This window comes from Panthera pardus, unplaced genomic scaffold (genome assembly GCF_024362965.1).
Source record: "Panthera pardus isolate Hobbes unplaced genomic scaffold, ASM2436296v1 HiC_scaffold_9, whole genome shotgun sequence".
NCBI lineage: Eukaryota > Metazoa > Chordata > Mammalia > Carnivora > Felidae > Panthera > Panthera pardus.
Window position 1 is genome coordinate 5,664,452 of NW_026527024.1, and position 27,609 is coordinate 5,692,060.

At 55.5% G+C, this 27,609-nt stretch overlaps 1 protein-coding gene across 1 annotated transcript in view; it reads right to left on the reverse strand.

Moving 5' to 3' along the window:
* SHH (sonic hedgehog signaling molecule) overlaps positions 1-4,513 on the reverse strand; it is a 29,724-nt gene extending 25,211 nt beyond the window's left edge. Inside the window, exon 1 of the mRNA XM_019424734.2 lies at positions 4,434-4,513. Within this exon, the coding sequence (XP_019280279.2) occupies positions 4,434-4,513 (80 nt within the window). The remainder of the gene's footprint in view (positions 1-4,433) is intronic.
* Between the last annotated feature and the right edge of the window lie 23,096 nt (positions 4,514-27,609).

Below are 27,609 nucleotides of genomic sequence, written 5' to 3' on the forward strand. Positions count from 1 at the left end.
GGATGAAGCTATGCAAATACGTGAAACCAAGTCATTAACTCCGCTGCTCTGTCGGCTTCGGCAGAGCCAGACCCACCGGCCGACTTTCAGCCTGACAGGTGCCCAGCACCGCGTCTGGCCTGCCCTTCGGGCATCCGCTGTCACCGCAACAGGACTGTTTTGATGATGGCATCCGTTGTGCTGTTAAAGAGGAAATCGTATCTGCACTCATTGACTAAATATACAAAGGGCTGGGATTTCCACTTGGCCAACGTGCCTGTTCACATGGGGGCTGCTCCCTGAACTCAGACAAAGTCCATCTGCAGACACGCACTGGCTTCTAACCCCCAAGTACGGCGGGGCCCACAGGGTAAATCTGCCCTCGGCGCGTGGGGCGTCCCTGGCAGGCCGCGTGATGTCGGAAGGAATCGCAAAGTCTTCAGGAGCCCGACCGCCACCCACCCTCTGACCTCGCAGATGCTTGTGCCTGCTTCCCGTTGGGTCTTATAAACCTGGATGTTTACTGGAACTTGTGACCAGTGTCCCACTTAGAGGCCACGGAATCTCCAAGTGCGTTTTAGATGCACGTGCATTTCGGCCAGACTCAGGTAAGATCTAGTTTAAGCAGAGCTGAGATTTACTCATTTGGAAGTGTATTCGCTCCTCAAAGTGACGGACTATGAGGTACGTTGACACAGTGAGATTCCCAAGTGCCTTCACTTGGGAGTCGATTAACCCGACCAGGCCTCAAAGTGTGACGCACACGCACACACACGCACAGGTGTGCACACACACGCGTGCACACGCCCACACACACCCTCAGCAGGGAAAGAACACAGATTTTTCTTCATTCGGCACGTTCGGCTGCTTACGTACCGACGGGTGCCTCTCCTTCCAAGCTGCCGTCCCGGGAAGCCCGGCCCTTCTTCCAGCCCCTGTCACGCACTTGGCTTCTGGTTTTTCCAAAAATGAAATTCACCCCTAAAGGACACACACAGGTCACTTCTGAGGACATCTGAAAACTGTGTTTCGAGTTCGGAGCAAACCATGTTAATGCACAGTGGGAGGGGGAGCCCAGGGCAGGGGCAGACCCCGTTGGGAGGTCCGGGCCCTGGTCACGGAAGCTAGAGGCAAGGCCCACGTTTTGTCGTCCATCTTCGCCCATGTGGGTGCCCGTTCCTCTTTGGTGGCAGGAGCCCGGGGCCTCCGGAACGGGATGTAGGTCACATGGCCACCTGCCGGTCAAGGATCATTCTTGGCCTCCTTCTGGGCTCTTCTCATGCTGAAACGTTCTGCCCTCTTGACCAGGTACCGGCACAGAATCACCTCCCATTTGCACTCTCTTCTGCCAGGTCTGACAGGCTGGCTTCTGCCTGAAATTACTTTGGATTTTTGCTGCTTGGTCCAGTTGGGGCGGTTCCCGGTGGACCGCACGGTGTGTGATGGGCCCCCTCCCCCTGGCCGTGTCACTGAGGGGTGTGATAGGGGCTTGGACTGGTCTGGTTTTCGCTTCTGTCTCTAGAGCCAAGCACTGTGTGTCCACGACCCCTTGGCTCACTAGCAGCCCCCGGCCCCTGGAGAGACGCTGCCCCCGCACCTGCCACTCGCGGGCGGGGACTGACCCTTCCCTTCAATCTTGAGAAAACCCTTTAATTGTGTTCCCTGAAGAACTCCACCTCGAGAGCGAAGGGGTGAGTTTCGGCGATGTGCTCGGATTCCAGCGGTCCCATCAAGGTTATGCTCTGTCCGGGGCGCGATGCTCCTTCCTTACCACCATTTTGATGTGAAATCATCTGCAATAAAATGGGGAAATATGGCCGCAGGGCCTTTCCCTTCTCCCTTATCTTTGTGTCTACAAACCTCTCCGAACAATGTCCTTTCTCTCCCAGGTGATGTGGCGCGTCAGGAAACCGGTCACACCTCAGCCCTTTCCTCCCCCATCATGAGTGTTTACCGAGCACTGGCTCCGTGTCTGTGCCGCGGTGCAGGACGCAGGAGACGCAGGGGTGGGTGTGGGGCGCAGGGCTCTCCCTCTGCTTCGGGAACAGGGGTGGAGCTGTGCCAGCTGTGAGGGGAGTCAGGATGTCAGAGGGCTGGATGTCAGAGCAGTGGGAAGGTTGACCAACTTGAGCCGAGTGGAGGCCGCAGGGAGAAGGTGCTGGAAGAGAGGGAGCGAGAGCACGGGTGTGGTGGCCGCACCGGCCCCTCCTGTGTGGGTGGGTCACGCGGTGCCCAGGCTCGCTGGCGGTGGGACAGAGGGTTGGCCACACGTCCGCTGTCCGTGGAGCCGATGTTTGGAATCCCACTCGAGAGACGGTGGTGGCACACGAGAGATTTCCTTGGAGGGGAAATAATGACGCGTGTCCAGAGGGCACAGTCACTGGGCTTGTTCGGGTCCCCCCTGTTCCCCGGGCACGCACCTCCGTGCTGCAGGGACCGCAGGTGAACGGCAGCCCAGGGTCCGCAGGGCGCAGGGACCACGCGTGAGGGGCTCTGTGTCCCACATAGGTGGCCGTACGTCTACGCCGAGCTTTGTGCCCCAAGGCGGGGCGGGGCCCAGGCCTGCTTCCTCTGTCAGGCCTTCGTCTGGAGCCCCGTCCTGGGTTGGTGCTCAGTCCACGGGTGTTGAATGAAGGCCTTGATTCGAGGGACATAAACGGGTTGTCGCGATACGTCTGGCATGGTCGTAGGTTGAGGGCATGTGGCACCTGTAGGGCAGTGCTGAGTGGCTGTGACTCAGCCCCTCTAATTTGCCCAGGAGAGGAAACCCGGCTGGGGGTCAGCGCCGTGGGGAATGTGAGAGGAAAGATCCAGAACCAGGACGAGGCCCCGGAGGGGCTGGGCGAGGGAGGGCCTGTGCGCTGGCTTGCCCCGTGCTGGTGCCCCTCGGTCACCTGCCCGCTCCCTGCACCTGGCCCGTCGGGAAGGCCGGGGAGCTGGCTGCCGCGGCCGCCCCCCAATGGCACTGGCCACGCTTCGGGGAGGGGGGGGGACTCGGAAGTGGCAGGGCCAGAGGGAGGGCCGCTGGGAGGCACACGGCCCCCTCTCTTGGCTCCCTCGCCCCTGGGCCCTGGCGGCCCGGCCAGCGCGAGGAATGTGCTGTAGGCCACTCACCCGGCGGCTGTTGTGTGTGCGGAGGAATGAAAACTATTTTTGAGTTCCCGCTACTGTCCCTCCCTGGGCCCACAGCTTCCTCCCGGCCACTTCCTTGAACACACGGAGACAGGCCCGGGCACAGTCCCCGGGCCGCACGCTCCTGTCAATGATTAACCGCAGAGTCCCGGGCGTCCCGCGCCCGCACCGTGGGCCCGCCTCCGCGCTGGGGGCGCACGCGGCCCGGAAGGACACAGCGCGGGGCCTGCCTCCGCTTTCTCCCTTCTGTGAGTCTGAGGACCTCTGAAGGAAGTCACCTAACCGTGTCCTCCAGCGTGACTCCACTTCTGAGACCCAACAAGCCAGGCGAGGCCTGCTCTCGGAGACGCGCGATGCACGACCCTGTAAAGCGCTTACATCAAAGGCTCGGGGTGGCTGGAGACCCCAGCACCCCCCCTGCACGCGCCTGTGTGGGACGGTATCTCGGGGGACGGTCTGTTCTGGTTTGTTCTGAAGGCTCCTTGGACACAGATACTTGCCCCTGCGAGCGAACGGCCTCCCCTTGGAGGGAATGACTGTTGTCATGGCTTTCCGTGTGCATTATCTTCATCCCCTAGCTGGCCGTTATTGCTCTGTTCACTTTATAACTAAGGACGCTGGGCCCGGGGAACCCTAACTGCCTGGCCTCCCGCGGGGGGGTGCCCAGGGTTTAAACCGCAGCCCAGCTGGGCAGGAAGCCCAGGCTCTTCTCAGAGGACGGCGCTGTCACTCACCTGACCCTAGCAGGCACTAAGCCTGGGGCTCACCTTGCCCTCTCCCCAACCGTCCCCCCTCTCCCTCCGTCTCCCTCCCCGGGTCCCCACGAGAGCCACCCCAGGTCTTGTCCAGTGGGTGTCAGCCTGGCGGACTGGGTGCCCCGGGGGCCCTCCCTTCCCGCTCTGCTCTGCCCCACGCGCGGGGGCATCGGCCAGGCCTGGGGACCCATCCGAAGGACCCAGTGCTTTCTCCAGCCTCCTCTCACGGCAGGTCTGGGGAAGTGGTGGGTGTGGATGTGAGGCCGGCGCTGCCTGTCCTTGGTGGGAGGTGGGCCTTTAAAGCCGTTGACATCCCAAGCCGACTGACAGATTAGGAGGGGGACGGGTGGACTTCAGCCTGGGCACACACAGCTTCTGTCAGCTCTGTTCCAGGAAGACTTGCCTAGAAATTCCGTGAGGTTCCAGCCGGGGGTTCTGCCTGCTGCCCTCGCCGGGCTCAGAGCCTCGGGACTTTGGGAGGAAACATCTGTCCCCTCCACTGAGGACGCGGACTTGGCCACTTTCTGCCTCGGCTATTTTCCCCGGCTGCAGCCGCGTGGCACTGACCCCGTGCCGTTTCGCAACACTCCGTCCACGTCCACGTCGGCGCCGGACCGGATGCCCTGGGAGGTCTGCTCCCCACTCATGGTGTCCTGAAGAGCGTCACCCAGGGCCAGGGCCGCACGTGCGAAGCGGGACACCCTCCTCACGGCGGGGCCCCACGTGTTTGTCCTTCCTGCTGGGCCGTGTGCTCCCTGAGACCACAGACCCGGCTTCACGACCTCCAGTGCCTACCGCTTTGCAGCTCTGTGCGGAGCGGACGCAGAATTTGTATGTTCTGGCGACTTCTTAAGAATGTACCAGGCGCTCGGATGTGGCCCCTGCATTAACAAGTGACACACAGCACCCCCCCCTCCCCCCCCCCCCCCGCTTTCGGAGCCTGGGGGACAACGCAGAGTGTGAGCATGGTTTTTGGAAGCAGACACAGGAGGGCAGAATGCACGGCTCTCATTACCTACCTCACTTGGCCGACTTTCAGCTTCCTGCAAAGTCACCTGCGAGGCGGTTTTAAATAAATCGAGTGACGGCCCTAACAGATTTGAGGGCCCTTATGATCCAAGCCAGTCCTGTGGATCATCCTTTGGTAAAGTAGAAAACCTCACCATTGAAACTTCTGGGACGGAAGGCAATGGGGGTGTGGCTTCCAGTCTGGGGCTGGTCCCCCCTGAGCCTCTGGCCGCCTGAGTGTCTATCTGAGCAGGGGTCGGGACCCGCACAGACACCTGCGGGGGCACACCTGCGGCCCAGCAGCGACCCACCCCTCGAGGCCCCCTCTCGGCCCGTCCACCTGGCTCTGCTCGGCCGGGACTGCACTCAGGCACGTCCGATGCCCAGGTTGGAAACATGCCATGCCTGTTGGACTCTCATTCCCGTAGAACCTGGAGAGACAGGGCAAGGAAGAGATTGCCCACCAGCCTTCAGTTCCAAGGGGGAAGATCCAGCGGGGTCCTGGCCCCCACGGCAGTGGGATGGAGGAAGGAGCTTGAGGGACGGGCTTGGCCGCTGATTGCTGTGTGACCCTGGGCCACCCCACGGCCTCTCTGGGCCGCACCCCCCATCCCGGCAGTAAGGGTAAGGCACTCACGGATCAGCCAAGTCCCTTCTTGCTACGGTGCCTGTGCCTGGCTTTGTGGGGGTTTTGGTGAGCGAGCCCACGTGTTAGCACCGGAAACGCTTGGTCCCAAGAGCGTGTCCACACTGAAGCTCTGTGCTCCCCGAGTGCACAGTCTGTGGGTCGGGGCTCACCTGCATATTCTACGAACTCCTCCTCGGTGCCCACCGAGGACTCATCGCCCTGAACCTGCCGCATCGGGACGACGCCCCAGGTGCTGCGTGTGCGCGGATCACAAACCAAATGTCCCCCGGACATTTTCCATCAGTCACGAGCGTCCTCTGCTGTTGAGGTTTGGCCCCGAGGCCGGGCTTGGGTCAGACGGGTCACTGGGTCAGCGGAAGGGTGCGGGCCCTGGGGCGGCCCCTGTCTGGGGCCAGTTGGCCTCTCTGTTCGGTTTCCCGCTGCCGGGATGGGAGGCCTCCTGTGGGCGGTGCGTAAAGAGCCCCCCAGAGCCTCTCGGCTGAGTGTTAGCGTCGCCGTGGTCGTTGGAGGCTTCAAGCAGCTCTGAAGGAGTGACTATTACCTTCATGTCATGGGTGAGGCCCAGCAGGCCCAGAGAGGGTGAGTGTTGTCCCCGAGGTCACACACGGAGGAAGAGGAGGACTGGGGATTGGCACTCGGGTCTGCCTCTCACGCTGGCCCCCTCCATGCCGCTGCACCGACCCTGGCTCGCCGGCTTGCCTGCTTCTTCTGTCTCTGAGCGCCTGGAGCGCTGACCCCGTGCCCCTCCGTGCAGACAGTGGGCTCCCCTTGCTCTCCCCTGGGGTGACCCGTCTGTGGTTTGATGTCTTTGCTGCTGATTCTGAGTGTGGGAGCCTTCTTCTCTCAGGGGCTCAGCTTCCTCACGGGGAAACCGGGAAGATTGCGCGGCTTGTCCCTGTGTCCCCGGTGTGGCGGGTGGGACATCAGCGGCAAGGGAGCCCGGCTGGGTGGCCGGGCTGTGGGGGGTCTCTGCGGGCCCTCCGAGCCGGTCCATCCGCTCAGCCCCGCCAGGAGGCAGCCTGTTTCGAAGGCTTCTGTTTTTAGGCAGCACACGGCCATGGGAGGTCCAGAGCGGCCGCTCCGAGTCCAGGGGCAGCCGACGCCCCTCCCCACCCGAGACCCTGGGGCCTGCCGGCACTCCCTGCTCAGGAAACCTGGGACACAGTCCCTGGGTTAGGGCTCCTCCTGTCCCAGGGAAGGGAAAGAATTCAGAAGGATGGATGACCTCATCCTGCTCCCAACTTTGAGTCTCCAAAGACAGAGCTGACGTCAGCTCATATTTGCAATCTTTTCTCCTCTTTCCTGCAAAACGGCTCCTTCTGCTGGGAGAGCATTTGGCAGCCAGCCCCGTCGCGGGCCTGCCAAGGCACAGCTCCATCACTGAGACTATGTCTTATGTGCCCACTGAGGGGCGGCGGGGGAGCGGCCTGGACGAGGGCCCCCCGGGGTGGCTCCGATGGGCGCCGGGTTCCTCAAGGTGCCCTGAGAGTGGCAGCTGGTGCCACCCCCCAAAGCTGTGGAGAAGCAGCAGACTGATGGGCCTTCTCCAATCATCAGCAGGGCCCTCGGGGGCTCCCTGCCACACAGGCCCGGTAGAGAAGCTGGGATCGGGGTTGTGTGCTCTGGGCACAGAGGCCCTGGCACAGGTTGCAGTGAGGAGGCCGGACGGGGATGGGGGGGCGGGAGGCACAGGGGTCGCCCACGTGTGGACGGCGGGGCTCTGGGTCTCCGGACCGGGAGAGGCAAGGCAGGGACCCGAGCCCCAGTGGCGTCCCGGCCACCACTGGGAGGTTACGGTACAGCCCGTGCTCTGAGTGATGGTTCCGATTCGGTAAGTGCGTCGCCCCTGCAGGACCCAGAGCCGCCCCTCTGCTGGCCCTCCCTGCAGGGAATGAGCTGTTCAACACGTTTCTCTGTCTCTGTCGCCCGCAGGTGTATCCCCAACACACGTGGTGAACAGGGGGCCACCGCGCACGTCCAGGTCTCCCTCGTCGGCTCACGCGGCCACCATCAGCACGGCAGTGCCATCATCAGCACCACGTTCCTCAGGTGCGTGGGGGGCTCCCGCGTCCCATCCCGGGGGAGAGAACCCTTCCCGCCTCGTTCATTACTTCGCTGGGTCACGGGCTTCCTGCTCACGTGTTCGAGCTCAGGTGTCCTTAAAGGAAAGGCAATCATCAACCAGGCCACAAACACTGAACGTTGAGCAGCCACGATACTGGGTGATTAGTGAGGAGGCATTAGTCTCACCTATTTGCGATCGTTCTCGTCACCTTCGCTTAGAGAAAACATCCCCCACGGCCATCGCTGGGGGGATGTGGGACCCGGGGGGCGTGTATTTACTTAGTGGAAAGAATACAGAACATTCTTATCTGGTCACCTGTCACCGGGCCAGGAGGCCATGCTGCACCCTGCTCTCGCGCAATCTCAGCGGTATTGATTTTATTACTCATACTTTATAAATGAGGATGCTATTCTCAAGAACGCGGACATTTGCTTTGTTGTTGCCACGGTCTCAGCCCCGCGTAAACTTCTCGCTCTCGGTATGTGTCCGTCGATCACGCTCCTTGTCATTGTTCCGCGATGGGGGCCTTCTCGTGACGATGTACGGGGCTACGTACCGCTGCACCGTAAGCTTCTGTTTGCAGTTTAAAAAAGGCGACAAGGCAAACTTCAGCTTGAAAATGACTCTTGGGTTGAGCGCCATGATGATACCCAAAGGGCGCGGCCCTGCCCTTCTGGAAGGCCGCCAGGGGCCCGTGCGGTTTCCCAATGGCGGCCTGGCCGGGGTCTCTGCCAGCTCCGTGTGGGGGGCTCCAGCTCCCGAGGGCTGGCCCTGCGTTCGGACGGCTCTGCCTCGGCCATCGTCCGATGGTGTCCCTCCCCAGAGCCCGCGGGGGCCCTTCCTGCACAGACGGCTCCATGCACACAACTCTCCACCCTCTGGGGGTCATCCTGGCAAGCCGCAGGGACGTGGCTTTTTCAAATTCAGATTTCAGGGACTCTTCATTCTGACCGTGTCCCGGGGCCAACCTGCTTGAATTCCAGCCCGACACTCAGGATCTGTGCTGCCCGAGTGTGGGTTTCGTCCTCTGAAAAGCGGGCCCACCTGTGCGAACCCCGCAGGGTGGCTGGACGTTTATGAGACGGGCCACCTGGCACCCGGCTAGTGCTCGCCCAGTGGCCCCTCCCCGTCGGTGACGGGAGCCTGAACCCCCGGATGCTCGTGTGTGATGACACACAGGCCCACTGCTCCCGGGGCGCACTGACCTTGGGGGTTCGGCATGCACCTGTCTTTAAAATGCTGCCTTCTGTACCTGGGGGCCTTTTCAGGAGAGAAAACACTTTTTAAAAGCTTTGAGCGAGCAACCCCAGATACGTCAAAGTCAGTCCTCAGCTTTTTATCCTTATCGGGAACGGCCTCGGCTCTGGGCTCTGCTCCTCAGAGAGACGCGACCCACACAGACCCAGGCCGACGCTGCCGTCCCAGCGGCGAGCTGCGCAGACCATCAGAAGGCCTCTCCACTCGCCCACTCGTTTTGGTGGGTGGCCTTCCCCGGTTCTCTCCACCTCCTTGCTCTTGGACCTCTCGGGCTGTCGCACTATCCTTGGGACACGGTCTGGCCCCGTCCCCCGGCCGTCCTGGGAGGTCCACGCGTAGGAGACCCCACGAGTTTGTAGACATTCAGGGGGAAGCCACCCCTCACCTCTCAGCCCCACCCTCGCTGCCCACCCCCTCCTCCTGGGGTCTCAGCACAGGGGCTCTGACCATGCCTTTGACCTCAGGCACTCACCAACGGTTTCAAAGGGCGATGTCCCTCCCAGGCTATGTTTTGGATGCTTGGAGATCGATGGCTGTGTTAGGTCCCAGCAAGGGCCAGGTTCCCCTCCTCATGTTCACTGCTCTCTTCGCTGCCCACCCTCTGGGGCCTCTCCCGAGGGTCCCCACAACCAGTTGTCCTGACCGCCCCCCCGGGTTATTCCCCCAGCTCCGAAGGCCATCTGCACTCTCGACCTCAGCCATGTGAGAGTGTCAGCACCTCTGGATAAACAGATGCTCCATCCCCCAGAGGGCACGGTTCGCCCTGTCTGGTGTGCCTGTCATCAGAGCAGAGGCTGGGATGAGAATCTGGGAGAAAGTTTTCACGTGGAAAGTGGTCCCTGGAATCAGGAGTGCTCCCCGTGTGCAGGGGAGACAGGAGAGTCTGTGGGGCATTATCGGTGGTCAGGAAGGGCTCCACCCTAGAAGAGTGGGAATGACCCCAGAGCTGCCCCTTGGCAGGGAGGGAGGTGGGCATTTGTCTACCGCTGGCTTCCCCTGTGGGTACAGGGCGGCTGATACCCCCTGGCTTTCAGAGAAAAGAGTCAGGGGAAGCCTGGAAGGTGCTGGAGGAGGCTGGGCAGGGGCGTGGAGCTGTCCAGCACGGCCGGGAGGGAGGCGGTGGCCCAGAGGAACATGCCCAGCACCGAATGTGTTTCCTGCACACCCGGGTGGGGAGTCTTCCTGTATAAATTCATACCAGCCGAGATGATCTGTCGGGTTTGCTCTCTGGGTTATGTCACCGACACGTTTTGTGTTTCATTTTCCCTGCGTTCGTGTATACAGTTATGTTTTAGTAGTTGAGTGGAACTTGTTTTAGCGAGAGAAGCTGATGTCTAAGACTAGCCAGCGGGGTGCTCGCTTCTTCCCGCCAGCATCAGACCCTGCTGAAAGAGGGGAGAAGGAGAAAAACAGAAGGAATCAACCTTTATGAAGAGATCAGAAGGGGGAATGACAGGAGATAAGATGTTTCAACAAATCTCTGTAAGATCTAAAGTAAGTCTGGCAGAGCTCGGGGTGGGCCAGATGCGGACGGCGGGAGAGCAGAGCTGGGAAGCGGGGCGAATTCGTCAGTCTGTCCTGGGAAAACCCATCATCTTACCCCGTGCCAGCCCTGCGGAGAATATGGGGAACACAGGCAGCAGGCTCACAAGAGAGGGGGCCTTCACAATTGGATGGACTTCTCACAGAAATTCAGAATAATGACTTTCCATTCTGGCCTGCAGCCTCGAGGCTAGAACATTCTCCCGCGGGCGGCACAGGACCCTCAGACAATAAAACGGAGCCACACCACTTATCTGAGTTAGCGATCTTCATACAGTCATAATCCCATAAATGCACTTAATGTTTTAAGAACTTTTATTTATCTTCTAGAATCAACCTAGGAATAAAGCCCAGAAGACTTAATTATGGCTTCAAGACGGAATGCCGATGTCAGTGTTCCTCACCATGTAAAAATAAAATCGTAATTGGTAAAAGTGATAGGGAGAGCGGAGGAGAGGGAAGGGATAGATGCATTGGCTGCTACTCTGGTCATACGGTGGAAAATCAAGAAACGCTTTTAGAGTTGGTGGAAAAACAAATTCACAAAGGTGAGCGAGAAGAGCTGAAGACAGCAACACCTTTGTCGGATATCGCTCAGGAGTGATGGGAAGCAGAGTGAGTGTGGACAGCCTCCTTTCCATAGTGTTCAGTCCATCAGCATTCATTTCTGAAGCTGAAAACTTGAAAACCGGAGCTTGTATCAGCTAGGATAGATAAGGCTATTCTGCGTAACAAACAACCTCAAACATCTCAGTAATGTGATACAATGAAACTTATTTCTCACTCGTGTGCACTACGGGGGGTGGTCCTGGGCCCCCGGCAGTGGCTTTGGCCCCAGAGGTGGCCTCAGGCTGCAGCTTGGGTCCAGGCTCTGTGTTGCTCACAGGAATTTGTGGAATAAAAAGTGCGGCTCAGAACCCCTTCTTCTGCGGGGCACCTCGGATCTCGTGATGTCTCCTCCAGCCACGCCCTAGATCAGAGGTTCGCAGACCGGGCTAGATCCTTGCCTTTTGTGACTGTTGAGCTAAGAACAGTTTTTACACTTTTAAATGATTGAAAAAAAATATTAAAAGGTGAACGCTGTTCCATGACATGTGAAAATTATACAAAGCGCAAACACCAGTGTTCAGAAATAAAGTTTTATTGGAACATAGCCATGCTCGTGTGTTTCCATAGTGACTGTGGCCCAGTCACTTAGTGGCTTAGTGAATAGTCGCTTCGTGGCCCCCAAAGCCTGGGATACTCACCATGTGCCCTTCCCAGGAAAAGCTCTCCAGTCCCTGCCCTCCATGCGCTTTGGGGGCGAGCACCTGTTTGGCCCTCCCCATTCACACCACGGTTCATTCATTCATTCACTCATTCAACCAGCAGGTGTGTAATTAACACTTTCTTTGTGAGACAATATACACACAAAGATGAGAAAGATGTGTTGCCTGCCCTCAGGGAGAACGTGAACTAAGCCTTCCAGGCGCTTCTGACTCAAGGCTGGACGTTATCTGGGCGAGGGGCCCCCAGGCTCTCTGTTTTGACCTATAGAGTAAGTTTAGCTTGACGTGAAACCTTTCTCCATTTCCAAGAGGAGCCTCACCCCTGGAGGTGTCGTGGGTCAAAGTCTCCTCTGAGGGTCTCAGAGGCCCAGAGTTTGCTGGACGCGGTGGTTCGTGGGTCCCAGGCTGTCTCACACCTACTATAGGGCCCCTGAGCTCATGGAAAGAACCAGCAAAAGAGCCCGCAGGCCTTAGCCCCCCTCGCTGCACAGGCATGACTTGTTTTCTAGATGTTCCACGGAGTCGTTCATGCACAGCTGGGGGAGAATAGACCGCCATTGTTGGCCTCTGTCCCTCCGCGCTGTATTCATTAACTCTGGTTTTGCAGGGAAAGTTCCGAGAAGGTGCGCCTGAGGGCTGTGATCTTATCGGGGTTCGGTGAGGTCACAGAGTGGGTGGGCCGGGTCCCCCGGTCCGGAGCGGGGCCACTCCAGGGGGCTGGCGACCTTGCCCGTGGGGTCCTGCCTCCACGCATGGCCAGAGGCACTCCAGGAGTGGGTCCATCTTCCTGAGCTCGGGGCTCCCCAGACCTCTCCTTTCCCTTGAAAGTACGCTGAGGGACCCTACAAGACATCTTTGAATTTAATAAAACTGTATTGATTCAGGCCGTGTCTTCTCCTGGCAGGAGCGAAGGGGAGAGAGATCTGGTCTCCAGATAGAGACGGACAGTTTTGAGAACACTTTCCTGCTCAGCGAAGTGGTTTCTGAATGCCTAGCCTCTGTTTCCAGAGGTGTCTCTGGCCATCTTTCCCAACGCCGCCTTCTCCTGTGCCCCGAGGTGGACCCAGGCACCCTCTGTGCCCCAGACCTGCCTCTCCTGTGCGACTCAACATGGCAGCCTGTGTCTGCGGCCTGGAGTGCCGTTCCCTGGGTGTCTGTCTCTGTCCCATCCCGCAGGGCGCAGATGCAGCACACAGCCAATTCCTTCACGACGCCGTCCCCCGCCTGCCACGCTATCCTCCTTGGAGCATGTGGGATGCCAAGCATGTCCCGGCCGAGCTGCACAGAGAGCGTTTTGGGGGCTTGCTTTCCCGGGCAGGAGGCTGCCTGGCCGGTGGGGCTCCGGGCTCCCACCCTCGGGGAGAGTAAGCTGCCTTACCTGTGCCCAGACACCTGACGGTCCATCCACTTAGCCCTGTTCCTCTTTCCTGAATGCTTCGGTTTTATTTGCTTTCCCTGTGTTGGCTTCTTGGGGCCACCACAAAGTGGGGGGGGGGCACATATACAACAGGAGGTGATTGTCCTAGTCCTGGAGGCTGTGAGTCTAAGATCGCGGTCTCACAGAGCTGGTTCCTCCTGAGACCTCTCTCCTGTCTTCTCCCCATGTTCTCACAAAGTCGTCACTCTGTGTGTCTGTATCCTGACGCCTCCTCTTATAAGGACACCGGCCACAGTGGATCAGGGCCACCCCCTGACGCCGTTTGACCTTAACCACCTGTGTAAAGACCCCTGGCAAACACAGTCACGTCTTGAGGTCCTGGGGTTGAGACTTCAGCACATGGATTTGATAGGACACAGCTCAGCCCATAACAGACCCTAAAAGGAAATGTGAAATTGGAACTATTATTGGAAGAGACCTCTTTGAAGCAAATAAGTAAAAGAATCAGTCAGATGGACGCTATCTCGTCATTCACAAAATACCGCATTTTTGAGAATTATTGCAAGTGGAAAACTGATCCACGTGTGCCCGTGGACACCTTGGCCTAGAGCACGTAAAGCGCCAGAAAGCTTTAAAACCAGGCGAGGATGGGCACGAGAGTGATCTGAGCTGACCGGGCAGAGGCGGTCGACCTCCCGGCGCCCTTTCTGGGACTCTGGGCTCCAGCTGCCGGGGAGCAGGTGAGCACATCGGGTGCCTGGGAGGATTCGGGCCGAAGGCTGCAGATCTCACGGTGCCCGGGTGGGAGACGCCCCACGTCCTTGCCCGGCCCCCCATCCTTTGCTACCGGGGAGATGCTCACAGGTGCTGCCCCGCGTTGTCTCTTCCCACCCCTCCCAGCCGTGCACCCCTGACAATGTCTTTTCTGTTTCCTGGCCTCACGTTGCCAGATTCCGGGTCCCCAGACTGGAGTCGGGAGTGCTTTTGTCCAGCATGGTCGCCGATTCCTGAGGGGTGAAATCTTTGGAAGAGCAAGTCAGATACGCTGTCCTCTCAGCTGGCAATTGCATATGTTTTATTTACAGCTTCCCATTTCCTTAGTTCAGAGGATAATGTTATTTTTGTCCTGAAAATTCAGCCTTCCTATTAATAACAAATGCAAACCCGTGGCCATATCCTGCCACTGTCCCGTGCTCAGATCGATGGCAGGATACAGCTTATGCTGTGTGTGTATTTTCTTTACTGATAAAACATTCTATTTAGGCATGTTTAACACTGTTTAGGTATGATTCGCCCAGAGTGCTTGAAAACTTGCCCAACAGCTTTCGTGGCCCTAGTTTAGTTACCACCGAGCAAAGATGATTCACGGGAATTTTAGCGCAGTTGTCCTAGAATGGGCATTTTGGAGGTTAAAGAAGATGTTAAGATCATCGGCTCCGGCTGCCTCGTGGTACAGACGAAAAGAACTAAGGCCCAGAGAGCTTAGGAGGCTCAGGGTCATCAGCTGGGTGGCAGAGTTGGAGCCGGAAGCCAGGCACCCTCTGCTCTGTGCAGATGCTTCCTCGGCAAACACAGGGATTCATCGAGCTCGCCGCCCTCAACCTTCTGAGTCGGTTCCAGGGCCCCCGGTCCACTGTGTTAAGTGGTGCAGGGCCAGCGTGCTGGGAGGGAGCTGTTGGCAGGGCCCGAATTTCCACCGGCCTGGCCTTTACGGTGGCAAACGACAGCTCCTTCATTTTCCTTTTGGCTAGCTCAGAGCAACTTGTATCTGGTAATTGCCCAGCTGCCCGTGCTATTATTACTGGTCTCGGCGTCTCGTCTGTGCACAGGGCTGGAACCGAGTGGCCGTGCTGCAGGATCACGGGAGAAGCGTAGGACCGTACTTGAAGAATCGAATCAGACGTTTAGGAAAACGGCAGTCCCCCCACGGCCCCCCAAACTCTTTCTTTGCACAATTCAAATAGGAAGCAATCTTAGAGCAATCTGAAAGTATGCACGAGCCCACCGCCGTTACCCAGAGCGAGGGCACATCGATCTCCCTCTGCTTCTATTGATTTAATGTCACCTCTGTGATTTAATCATGTTTTCTTTCCTATCTGTGCGCAGTCTTTCTTCTATTGTCTGCCACGAAGCAGCCAAGGCCATTCGGCCTCCGAGCTGGTCAAAATAACTTTGTTTTTCGTTTGCATTGTTTTCAAGAAATGATTAAACTGCCCGGGGGTAGGACTCTGGTGGATGATGTTACACGGAATGCAGGATGTCTTGGGAAGACTCAAGCCTTAGCCTTGGCGTCCTGGCCGCGGCGCAGGTGTGGGTCAGGGTCAATGGCGCAGGAGCGTCTTCTCGTCAGCTCCGAGGCAAGCGCTTGCTTCATGGGCGATGCCTTTGACTTCCTCCTCCTCTCCAAAGAGCCTGGGTGTACGTGGCTGTTGTTCACCCGTCACAGGCGGGCGTGTGGAAGGGGCATATCCAGAAGCGAAAGCTCATTTGGACTGAGAAGTTTCCCCAAAGAAGTCTTTGAGATGTGCTTTGTTGCAAAATGGCTTTAACTCCAGGATGGCTCCTGTGCAGGGTGCCGGCATTCCCACCATCGGCGGGGTGGCGGGCAGGCAGCTGATGACGACAGACTTGGGGGGACAGCTGCCCTCGATCCCTGAGTCTGTGCTTTCCGTCCGCGTGTGGGCTGAGAAAATGATTCTGAGACACTCGAGTACGTGTTTCTGTAGGGGACGGTGAGGTTCTTACTGGGAATCTCCATGATTAGAGTTTGCTTTAGGATTTTTAAAACAGTGCTTTATTTTTTTATAGAAAGTTTTGCATTTATTTTATTTTTTCGGAGGAGATAGATATAGAGAGGGAGAGGGGGAGACAGAGAAAAGACAGAGCTCTCCATGAGTGCTGGTAGGGACCCTCCAAAATGTGTCTGGACACCCAGTGCCCACAGTCGTGGACCAACACTAAGGCACACTGGGTTTTGTGCACGCTCTGACAGCTCCTGTCTGTTTCCTCGTGCATGCCGCCCACTGCCTTCTCTTCATCTCTGTCCACTGAAATCAGGATCAAACATTACCTACATCTTGACCAGAAGTTGTAGCCCCGACCCTAAACCTTTTGTAAGTTAAAAACCACTCAGCAAAATAAGTTGCATTAAAGAGGGAATAACGGTGACACACGTTTAGTTTGTATTGATGGAACCCCACGTATCAAGCCTTATGGGGGTGTTCGAAGCACTATTCACGAACATTTAGGGTGTTCAGTTCATTCATTCCCATCCAGGAGAAAATGTAATTAAATACATTAGACACTCAGGAAGTTAAGAAAGGGGTAAAGACAATACGCACAAACACAAAGTAAGGAGAACAGGAAAAGCACATGATAGGTGCAGAAATGAATTCTTTAGAAAACAGGAAAAGCCAAAGGGATTATAGATCCATGAACGGGCTGTTTGGAAAATCAAGATAAAAGACATCCAAACAGCCAAACAAAAGAGAGAAAACACAAATGCAAAACGTCGGAAATGGGAGAGGAGGTATGAAAGTGGAGATGAGGTTATCAGAGTGAATGTGAAAATGGTCATAATCCTTGTAAGTTTCTAGATTTTGATAAATCACATTATTTTCTGGGAAAATAGAGACCAGCCAAACTGACCTGATAAGATGTTTCAAGTGTGGACACACTGATGTTCTTGGAATGAATGTGAATGTCGTCACGTGATTACCTCCCAAACAGAAAACACAAGTCTAGGGTACAGACAATTTTAGTGGCAAAAGGGAAGAGAGAGTTTTTTAGGGATAATTTTTTGTAGCCTTTTTCAGAGCAGTTTTAGGTTGACAGAGAGGAAACTACAGAGGCTTCCTGCGGACCCCCCGCCCGTGCACACGCACAGCCTCCCCACCATCGGCCCCTCTCCCAGATGGTGCACCTGTTAGACCTGATGAGCCTACAAGGGTGCGTCATCATCACGGAAAGTCCGCAGTTTTGCGGTCACTCTTGGTGGGTGTCCTGTGGGCTTGAACAAATATGCAAGGACACGCAGCCACGGTTACGGTGTCCGCACTTTCACTGCCCTAAGAGTCCTCGGTGTTCTTCCTCTTCCTCCCTTCCGCCCCCAACCTCTGGTAACCCCATTCATTTACTGTCCCCATAGCTCTACCTTTTCCAGAATGTCACAGAACTGGAATCATACAGCGTGTAGCTTCTTCAGTTGGCTTCTTTCACTTGGTAACATGCCTTTAAGTTCCCTCCGCTCTCTGTATGGTTTGATAGCTCCTTTAGTTTTAGTGCTAATACTCTTCTATTGCCTCAGCGTTCCACAGTTTACGTAGCCGCTCGCCGATTGAAGGACCTCTTGGATGCTTACAGGTTTTGTCAGTTAAGAGTGACGCTGCTATAAACATCTGAGTTTGCAGGGTTTTGTATGCATATGAGTTTTCAGGTAAATACCACGTTCGGGCAAGTACCACGAAGCATCATTCCTGGATCTTACGGGGAGAATGAATATATTCCGTTTTATAAGAAACTGCCAAACTGCTCTCCCAAGTGGCTGCACCATTCTGCACCCCACCAGCCGCGGGTGAGCGTTGCGCGTGCTGGCCAGCGCTCGGCATTGGCAGCCTTCCGCACTTCGGCCACTCCCAGAGGTGCACCGTGGACTCTCGTTGTTGTAGAAGAGATCATTTTCATGTTGTTTCATGTGTGTTCACCCACACGCGAAATTAAAAATCTCCCCAATTCATTTCATTAAGTTCGTGTGATTTTTGTTCAAGAATTATTAGCGTGATGATTTGACCAAATTAGTATGAAATATTTGACCAAAATAGCATGAAAAATTACAAACCAATGTCGCTTATGCACACAGACACATTATTTTGTAAACACGATACGGCTTCATCAAAGCCAGCAGAATATGGAAAGAATACTACATTCTGATTTCAGAAATGATATGATGGCTTAGTAAAGGATACTATTAATGTAATTAATGACATCAATAGGCCTAAAGATTAAAAAAAAAGTTCATCTTGGTAAGTTTCTAGGAGACTCTATTAATGATCCAAAAAAAAAAAAAAAAGGTTCTAGGGGTGCCCGGGTGGCTCAGTTGTTTGAGCATTGGAGTCTTGATCTCAGCCCAGGTCGTGATCTTGTGGTTTGTGAAATCGAGCCCCGTGTTGGGCTCTGCGAGGATAGCACGGAGCCTGCTTGGGATTCTCTCTCTTCCTCTCTCTGCCCCTCCCCCGCTCATGCTTTCTGTCCCTCTCAAAATAAATAAACTTGAAAAAATGTTCAAGAAAACTTGAAAAAATGTTCAAGCAAATTAAGAACAGAATGCCTCTCCCTTAGCTTGGTTAATATTTTGTCTTTTAATTTTTATTTAATATTTATTTTTGAGAGAGAGACAGAGAGTGTGAGCAGGGGAAGGGCAGAGAGAGAGAGAGAGGGACAGAGAGAGAATCCCAAGCAGGCTCCACACTGTCAGCGCAGAACCCATTGCGGGGCTCAAACTCACGAACCGTGAGATCATGACCTGAGCTGATACCAAGAGCCACTTAACTGACTGAGCCTCCCTCGTGCCCCAATATTTTGTCTTTTAAACTCAAACTTAACATCAGACATCAGAGTAAAACAATTAAGAGATCTCTGTTAAACTTAAGAAGGAATCAAGAGAGCTAAATTTCCTACTGTAACATTGATCTACAATTTTTAAACAATGCAATTAGATTTAAAAAAAATAAGAAATAATACATATCTTCAGGGTGCCTGGGTGGCTCAGTCGGTTAAGCGTCCAAATTCGGCTCAGGTCATGATCTCTCAGTTCGTGAGTTTGAGCCCTGAGTCAGGCTCTGTGCTGACGGCTCAGAGCCTGGAGCCTGCTTCTGATTCTGTGTCTCCCTCTCTCTCTGCCCCTTCCCTGCTCGTGCTCTGTCTTTCTTGCACTCAAAAATAAATGACACATAAAAAAATTGAAAAAAAAAGAAATAATACATATCCGCAGAAGACAAATTTTAAAGATTATTGTAACTTATTGATGATTTGATTGTCCACCTAAAAACCTTGAGAATAAGTTGAAAATACTATTTGAACTGTTAAAACGATTTGTACTAAATTGGCTAGTTCCAAAATAAAAATACTAACCAACAAGTGTTCTGCATGTTGGCAATGACTAGTTTGGAGAGAAGATCATATTCATTACAGTATATAAAGTATCTGGAAATAAATGTAAGAAATACACAGAATGCAAATAACAAACGTTAGCTTCATCTAACTAAATGAAAATACATGCCATGTTCCCAACTGTAAAGGCTTAATATTATAAAGGAGAGTTTTCCTATAACTAATTAAAAAATATAATGTAACACCAATCAAAATCGTGTCAGGATATTTTTGAAACTTGACCAAGTGATTCTAAGACAAACATTTTCAGAAAAGAAAATTAATGGTGTCTTTGTTGTAGCAGGTCAAAGATATGGAGACATATTAAATAGAATTAATGAGAAAGAATCGATTATTCAGTGAATAACCCCCTGGGGCACGGGGTTCCTGCCTGGAAGAGTTGGGGTTCTTTCTATCAGACACCAAAATAGATTTCATGGTGATTAAATAATCCCACGTGAAAAACAGAATCAGAGGGGAAAAAAAACGGAGCAACAGTCGTCTGATCTTAGAATGGAGAAAGTCAATAGTTATGTTTGACTATATTAAATTTAAAATGTTTGCAAATTAAAAGTAGTGTCTCAAGTTAAAATGTAAGCAAAATATACTGGGGAGACTATTCACACAGGACAGACAACGGTGAAATTTCTTAACAGTATAAATGTTCCTAAGGTTCAGCACAAAAAAGTTGAGCCTCTAAAGAGAAAAATAAGCAAATGTCGTTAGTAGACAATTTCCAGAAGTCCGACAAGCGGCCAGTAAAAGTAAGCAAACTATCCAACCCCACTGGTAGTCAAATAATTTACGGTGAAGTAAAAAAAAAAAAAAAATTAGTGGTCAGATTAGCAGAAGTAAAATGACAAGGTAACAGCACAATCATCCCAGGGCTGGCAGAAAAATCTGAGGGATTCAAATGCTGTCCTGTGCAGCTCTGAGAAAATTGGTAGAATGTTTTGGAAGTAATGGTATTACTTTCTGTCAAGATTCTTACTGCTTAAGCCTGGCGATACACCTGTTGTAGGAATTTCTCCTAAAGAAAGAATAAAAAAAAAAATACACGTAGTACTTTTCATTTCATTGCTGTTGATCAAAAAAACAGATTGGAGACCACAGAAACGGCAAAGTGGGGGGCTCCTGTCCACTAAAGTTCGCCCTATTTGTGTAGCGGGATACCACACTCACAAGTTTGAAGGGGAGCTAACGAGATGGAGAATTGGAAAACAAGGGACAGACAGGGGGCCACTTGTAAGAAATCTCGCAAGCCCAGCGTTGCAAAATAAATGCTTTATACGTATATTAAGTACAGAGGATAGTCGTTGCTGACTTCCCTTGGTAGACCTGAGGCAGATTACGAGCTACCTCTCTGTAGGTTCCAAACTGCAGACGGTGAGCGTGCATACTTTCAGGATCAGAGAGAAGAGGGGGCTATTACGAGGCAAGGAAGGACTCTACAGCTCGAACTGGACAAGGGAAACTCTAGGAGGGGCGTCCGGTACCCGAAAAGGTTTCGGGTTCTTAGGTCTCCCTGACTCTTGCTGGAGACACTCCATCTTCTTAGTTTTGCTGTTATATCTGGACTCCTTATCTGGTTTCGAAAAGAACTTTGATCGGGTCATTTGAACATTAGCTGTATCTTCAAGCTTGTGCCGCCTCCCGCCTGTTAGTGGTTCTACGGCGTGGATGGGTGTCGAGGAGCATGGCCCTCGGGGTGGAGGCCGGTGTCTGCAGAGGCCCCGATCCCCGAGAAATGAGCCCGTCGACACCGCTCGGCTCCGCCCGTGGCCGCCTCCCGTCTACTGGACCGTCCCGGGACGTGGCTGCGTCCGTCTGTGGCTACCCCGGAAGGGGCGCCTTTGAAAGCCATCCGCCATGAATTTCTTTCTGGCATTTCTCGGCTTCTCGTAGCACAAGGATGAGGAGAGGGTGTGAGACGAACCCTGGTCCCGAGCGTCGTGTGCAGGAACCCGCACCCAGGGCCGCTCGGGGACTCTCGAGGCCGTCCCTCCTGCTCTGGGAGCTTCTGTGGCCTTTATCGTTGGCTCTCGGTCCTGGGGGTGCTTTCTCTCGTCCGCAAGCTCACGTCAGGCATCCACGGGGTCACGGGATGCCACTCAGCCACGGCGCAGACAGATGCTTCCCCGGGAGCCGGCAGCGCACTGTGTCTTCACACAACAGCCCCGCACACTTGCGCACAAATTACGTGCCTGGGCACGATGGCGGAGCAACAGGATGGACTCTCGAAGCCCTTGAAACTGTCCCCATGACGCGGGAGTGATGTGTCACGTACGTTTGAGTTTATCCACAAACTGACAAGACTGTCCGTTGGGACAACTTCTAAGGAGTGACCTAACAGTAACGAGCGCCTGGTAAGTAGTCCGTAAAACGCTGTCCAATAACTCCCCTCTGTCTTCCTGACCTTCGGAAGCTCCATCAGTCACCCCGGGAGCAAGGCAGTTTCAGGGGCTGAGATCTGGAACCGGGTCGTTTTAGGAACCAGGTCGCCTTAGCATGTAACTTTATTCTGTTCTTCCGGGCGCCCCACTCACCTACAACTTGTCAGAACCCTCACCCCCAGGTGATGGCTCCAGATGGGTCATGTCCGGGGTGGGGACAGGGGCGGGGAGAGACCAGCAACGGTTGGGGACAGCAGCAACCAGGCAGATGAACGCGGGAGGCGTTTGGTCTCAGGATCCCTGCTCTGGTTTCTTACTTTGAAAACGTATTTGGTTTTCACCCCCTCGGAAACAATGCCACCCTCCGGGACAGAATCCCAGGTGGGGAGGAATGTTCTCGATGGGCTATTAGCTCACAGGAGAATTCTTGGTTCTACCCAAGGTTTGTCCGCAAGCTGTCGTGGCCAAAGCGCTTCGACCCCCCTTGTGGCCTCCCTGAGAGGTGTGGGCTCGGCACATCCTCACCGCCCGTGCGCGTCCAAGACCGCGAGTCTCGTGTGGCCACGTCAGTCACGGTCTGCTCAGCTCCAGAGGAAGGAAGTGCTTTGCAAAGAGAACCTTTACAGTCCCCGACGTGCCCGCACTGAGAACTCTGCCTGCGGGCTGTGTGTAGGTCACGCAAGGTGGCTCTGGGTGCCCCTCACCCCAGAGCACCCCAGGCGACGCCGTGTGCAGGCTCCTGCAGACTGTCTTCTTCATGCAAACAACGTGCTCTGGTGCCTTCTCGAAGGTATCTTTGTGGAAAGTCCCAGTTCACTTGAAGTTAGGTCCAATCACGTTAAGAAAATCAGCATTGTCGTGATCGCCGTGTTGTCCCCCAGGATCCCGGAGAAGGGTCCACCATCACCTCGCTGGTGATGTCCCCGTGCTGGCCACACCTCAGAGAGAAGAAGGAGTGAGGTCTTTGGTGTGGACGGCGGGGTAAGCGACTCACACTCGTCTCTGAGCGGCTGTCCCTTCCTGGTCTGGCTGAGAGGTGGTGGCAGCCAGGGGCACAAGGTTAGCACCAGGAGACGGGCCACGGGGTGGAGAGGGGACGGCTGGGATTGAGCAGGGGACACTGGAGAAGGGGTGCTGGGGCTAGCTTAGCTCTTCTGGGGAACATTCCAGACCCTGCATTCTCTGTCTGCTCTGCCTCTCGCCAGTGCGAGACGTGCACCTGGACGGGTCACCGAGCCTCTCTGCGCCTAGAGTCCCTCTGTCTGGAGGGCTGAGTTTGAGTCCAAACTGACTGACGACAAGCCGTGTGGCCTTGAGGGTTTGTTCACCTCCCACGACCCCCTCTCTCCATCTGCACGGCGAGGGACCTTGGCAGTATCCCGCTTGCCCGGCTGTCGTTGAGGACAGCAAGACGTCGCACGAGAGACGCGATGTCGATAGTAGCCATTATTGTCTTAGTCAAATCAAGGCATGCGATCGGGCTGGGGTCTTCAGGACCCCTCCGTCCCTTGGGCCTCAGGCAGGTGGCAGTGAGCTCACTCCCTGCCCGGGACACAGTCTGTGATGAGAGATGCCACACACTAGCAGTGGGAGCGAGCTGGCCACCCACTCGGGGGGCCGCTGGTCCGCAGGGCAGGGGCCCGGGTGGACCCAGCAGCACCCGTGGTGACGTGGGTGCCACGTGTGGAAGGGCGGGTGCCTGCCCGTCACCCGGAGGCAGCCTGGGCATCGGCTGTCCTCAGAGGCCGTCCCCCTCTCTGGTCCAGACCGATCCCCAGGGCAGAGGGCAGGCCGACCTGCAGAGACACGGGACAGCTCTGGGGGCCCTAGAGAGAAGGGGGCCAGGCCGGGCCAGAGGCGGCAGGTGGAGGACGAGCCGTGGCTTCCTGGCCCTCCCGCTTGGTGGAACAGAGAGCCGCCCGCACACCTTCCCCTGCAAGGCCTCTGTGTCCTCCGCCCCCCTGGGAGCGTGCGTTTGCCTTTTGGGAAACTCACGGGTGACTCTGCACTTCCGCTCGGTCCCCAGCCCACGGCTAAGGGGTTTCTTTCTTTCCCGAGTGTCCGCTCAGCAGCTCTGCCCTCTGTGTGGTACTGCCCCACAGAACCTCTTTGTTCTGCCCCAAGCCCGCCCACTGTCCCCCCTTTGTGGACCAAGAACAAAAAGCAGCGGCCTGAGTCACTGCTGACCGGGCAGCCCTTCCCTCCCCTTCCAGGAGCCGTGAGCTCACCCGGCCCCCAGATCCGTGGCCAAGGACACTGGGCCATGAGGTCCGTATTTCCCCATGGACTCCCCTCCTCCCTCCCCTTCCTCCTCCTCCTCTTCCTCCTCCTCCTTCTCTTTGGTGTCGGAGGAGGTGACGGGGGCAGTGAGCAGGGAGGCTTATCTTATGAGCATCCCTGGAGGAGGGTCCCCGATCCTGAACAGAGAGGGTGTGACCTGCGAAGGCCAGTGGGGGCGAGAGATGGATGGGTGTCCAGGAAGATGGCCTGCAGGTAGGGGGCTGGGCTGCCTGGGAAGGTAGGAGCTGGGTGGCCAGCGAGGGGCTCTGGTTATGGGGAGAAGACCCGACTGAGTGAGTGACCTTCTCTTGCTGAGACGCCAAGAATCTCTTTCATGGTAAACATTCTTTAGAGAGGAGTGATATCGAATTCCTGACCCTCCCTTTCCTTCCTCCTTTCCTCCCTTCCTTCCTTCCTTCCTTCCTTCCTTCCTTCCTTCCTTCCTTCTTTCCTTCCTTCCCTTCCCTCCTTCCTTCCCTCCCTCCCGCCCTCCTTCCTTTCCTTCCTTCCTTCCTCCCCTTCTCTCCTTCCTTCCTTCCTCCCTTCCTCCTCCCTCCCTCCCTCCCTCCCTCCCTCCTTCTTTCCCTCAGTGATATTTATTGAGCAGCATGGTCTAAGGCACTGTGAGCAAAACCACCGGCCATCATGGATCTCAAGGCCTGGCAGGGACATGAACAGACGCAGAAGCGCTCTGGAAGGACAGCGTGGTTTTGAGTGAGGTCGCAGGGAGGGCGTACACAGTGAGCTGGGCCATCTACTGGCTCGTTGCCTGGCCCCGAGGACTACGAGGAGTGAGCTGGGTCCCTGGGGGAGGGGCAGGGGAGAAGAAAGGCACCAGAGAGACCCTCCTGTTCTTACCAACCGGGGCTTTTCGGGAGCCTGACTTCTTCCCGGTTCAGTGCCCCTGTCGGGCCTGCTGGGGCCCCGTCTCGGGGGTGTCCTGCTGACAGTGGCCCAGCTGGGCTGGCCGAGGCTGAAAGGAGTCTCACGAGACTCTTCTCTGCCTCAGTTTCTCCCCCAGAAGGAAGGGAGCCAAGACGGGCGGACGCGCTCGCCCTGTGAGTTGGAAGGACCGAAGGAAGTCTGGGGGACAGCACCCGCTCTCAGCAGAAGGCACAGCCGCTCTGACTGTCCGGGGAGTGAGGGCGGGCCCCTGGACCCACTCTGGGCCCCGCTGCCCGCAGGCCACACGGAGCGCGGCCACCGTCCCCTCCCTCGGGCGGCCAGGACCCCAGCTCTGGAAGCCATTGGGCTTCTGTCAAAGCTCCTTTGGCGTCTCCCCGCGGCCGCTCTTGCCCTGCACAGCTGTCCAGACGGCTCACTTCCTTCCTGCCTCCCGTCCGCCGGAGTGAGTGCTGCGGGCGCGGGAGGGAACAACGGTCTCTGCCCGGGGACCCCGCTGGTGGCCGGGTGCTGTGGGAATCTGTGCAGCCAGTGCTGGTCCCCGTGGCCACCGCAGCCGCCTCCTGGGGAGCCGTGGTGTGCATGGACAGCAGACCCCCCCCCCCCCGCCCCGTCCTCCCAGGCCCAGCTCGCTCTGGCCCTTGTTGGTTTTCCTTTGCATTTTGTTTGTAAATTGAGACAGAATCCACTTACCATAAAATTCACCATCTTAACGCACACTACTCAGTAAATTTTTTTAACTTTATTTATTTAAAACATTTTTATTGTTTATTTATTTTTGAGAGAGACAGAGAGTGTGAGCAGGGGAGGGGCAGAGAGAGGAGGAGACACAGAATCCAAAGCAGGCTCCAGGCTCCGAGCTGTCAGCACAGAGCCCGACGCGGGGCTCCATCTCAGGGACCATGAGATCACGACCTGAGCCGAAGTCGGATGCTGAACCCACTGAGCCACCCAGGTGCCCCTGTTTTGCCCATTTTAAAATTGGGTCGTTTAGAGCACTTGGGTGGCTCAGTTGGTGGGGCATCCGACGTCAGCTCAGGTCACGATCTCATGGTCCGTGGGTTCAAGCCCCGAGTCGGGCTCTGCCGACAGCTCAGAGCCCGGAGCCTGCTTCGGATTCTGTGTCTCCCTCCCTCTCTGCCCCTTCCCCGCTCGCATGCTCTGTCTCCCTCTCTGTCTCTCTCAAAATAAATAAATATTTAAAAAATTTTAAAAACCTGGGTTGTTTGCCTTCTTGCTGGGTCGTAGGGACTCTTTATATATTGTGGATACTAGATCATTATCAGGTATTTCCTCCTATTTTCCCAGCCCATTCAAGAGAAAGTGGGGTCTTCTCTCTTTGGAATGACCTTTGATGTACAGAAGTTTTTAAGTGGATGAAATCCAGGGTATCTCGTTTTTTGGTTGCTGGTACTTTTGGCATCATCTATTTCCATGCATATGTATATATATATTTATTTATTATATATACTGATGTCCACAGGAAAACAAGGAGTTTGGATCCCTGCTTTCATGCGGACATCACTTTTTCAGAACCATTTCTTGGGAACTCTATTCCTCTCCCATCCGACTTCTGGTCACCTTGGTCGGAGTTAACCTGACCACAGATGTGAGCGTTTCTCTCTGGGCTCTCGACTCTGTCGATCTGCATGTGTGCCCATATGTTCTCACTGCTTGCTGCTCCCCCCGCCCCCAGACTGGACGACGACCAGACTCTTTGCTGCTGGAGCACGGCCGCCTTCCCCTCTGCCAACTGGCTGGCTTTCCCAGGGTTCGGAGCTGCCCCACGGGCAACTCCACCTGCCAGTGACTGGAGAGAACACGGCCCTGAGGCTCCAGAGACAGTACCTCCTCAGAAGGAAAATACCTGAAATTCACAGTGTGGCTCTCAGGGTGTGCCCTGAGAGCCTTTGTTTTCCCTCCCTCCCTCCCTCATTCTTCCCTCCCTTCCTTCCCTCCCTCTCTTCTTCCTTCCTTCCTCCCTCTTTCCTTCCTTCCTTCCTCTCTTCCTTTCTCCTTCCCTCTCTCCTTCCTTCCTTCCTTCCTTCCTTCCTTCCTTCCTTCCTTCCTCTCTTCCTTTCTCCCTCCCTCTCTTCTTCCTTCCTTCCCTCCCTCTCTCCTTCCTTCCTTCCTTCCTTCCTTCCTTCCTCTCTCCTTCCTTCCTTCCTTCCTTCCTTCCTTCCTTCCTTCCTCCCTCCCTCTCTCCTTCCTTCCTTCGTCTCTCCTTCCTTCCTTCCTCCCTCCCTCCCTCCCTTCCTTCCTCTCTTCCTTCCTCCCTCCCTCCCTCTCTCCTTCCTTCCTTCCTTCCTTCCTTCCTTCCTTCCTCTCTTCCTTTCTCCCTCCCTCTCTCCTTCCTTCCTTCCTCCCTCCCTCCCTCCCTCTCTCCTTCCTTCCTTCCTCTCTCCTTCCTTCCTCCCTCCCTCCGTCCCTCCCTCCGTCCCTCCCTCTCTCCTTCCTTCCTTCCTTCCTCCCTCTCTCCTTCCTTCCTTCCTTCCTTCCTTCCTTCCTTCCTTCCTCCACCTTTGTAGTTTTTGAAAGCAAGTCTTTATATATAGTCACTTGCACTTGAAAGAAGGAGGGATGGGCAGCATGTGTATTTCCTGGCCTAAAGCCTGTATCTGACAAGCATGCAGGATGTTGGCCTCCCCCCTGCACCCCATTTCTCGAAATACCCAGAGAAGGCGTGCTGTGGCTTTACATACTCTGGGTAAGGCTGTGAGCCGTGTGGCACCGGTCCTCGCCATTGCCCTCCGGCCAGCGTGTCCTCCCTCCCCCCGCCCCTGCGCCTCCAAGTCCTGCTGACTCGAGTCTCGGTTCTCGTGCGACACTTGTGCGCAGCCTTCCTCGGTGGGG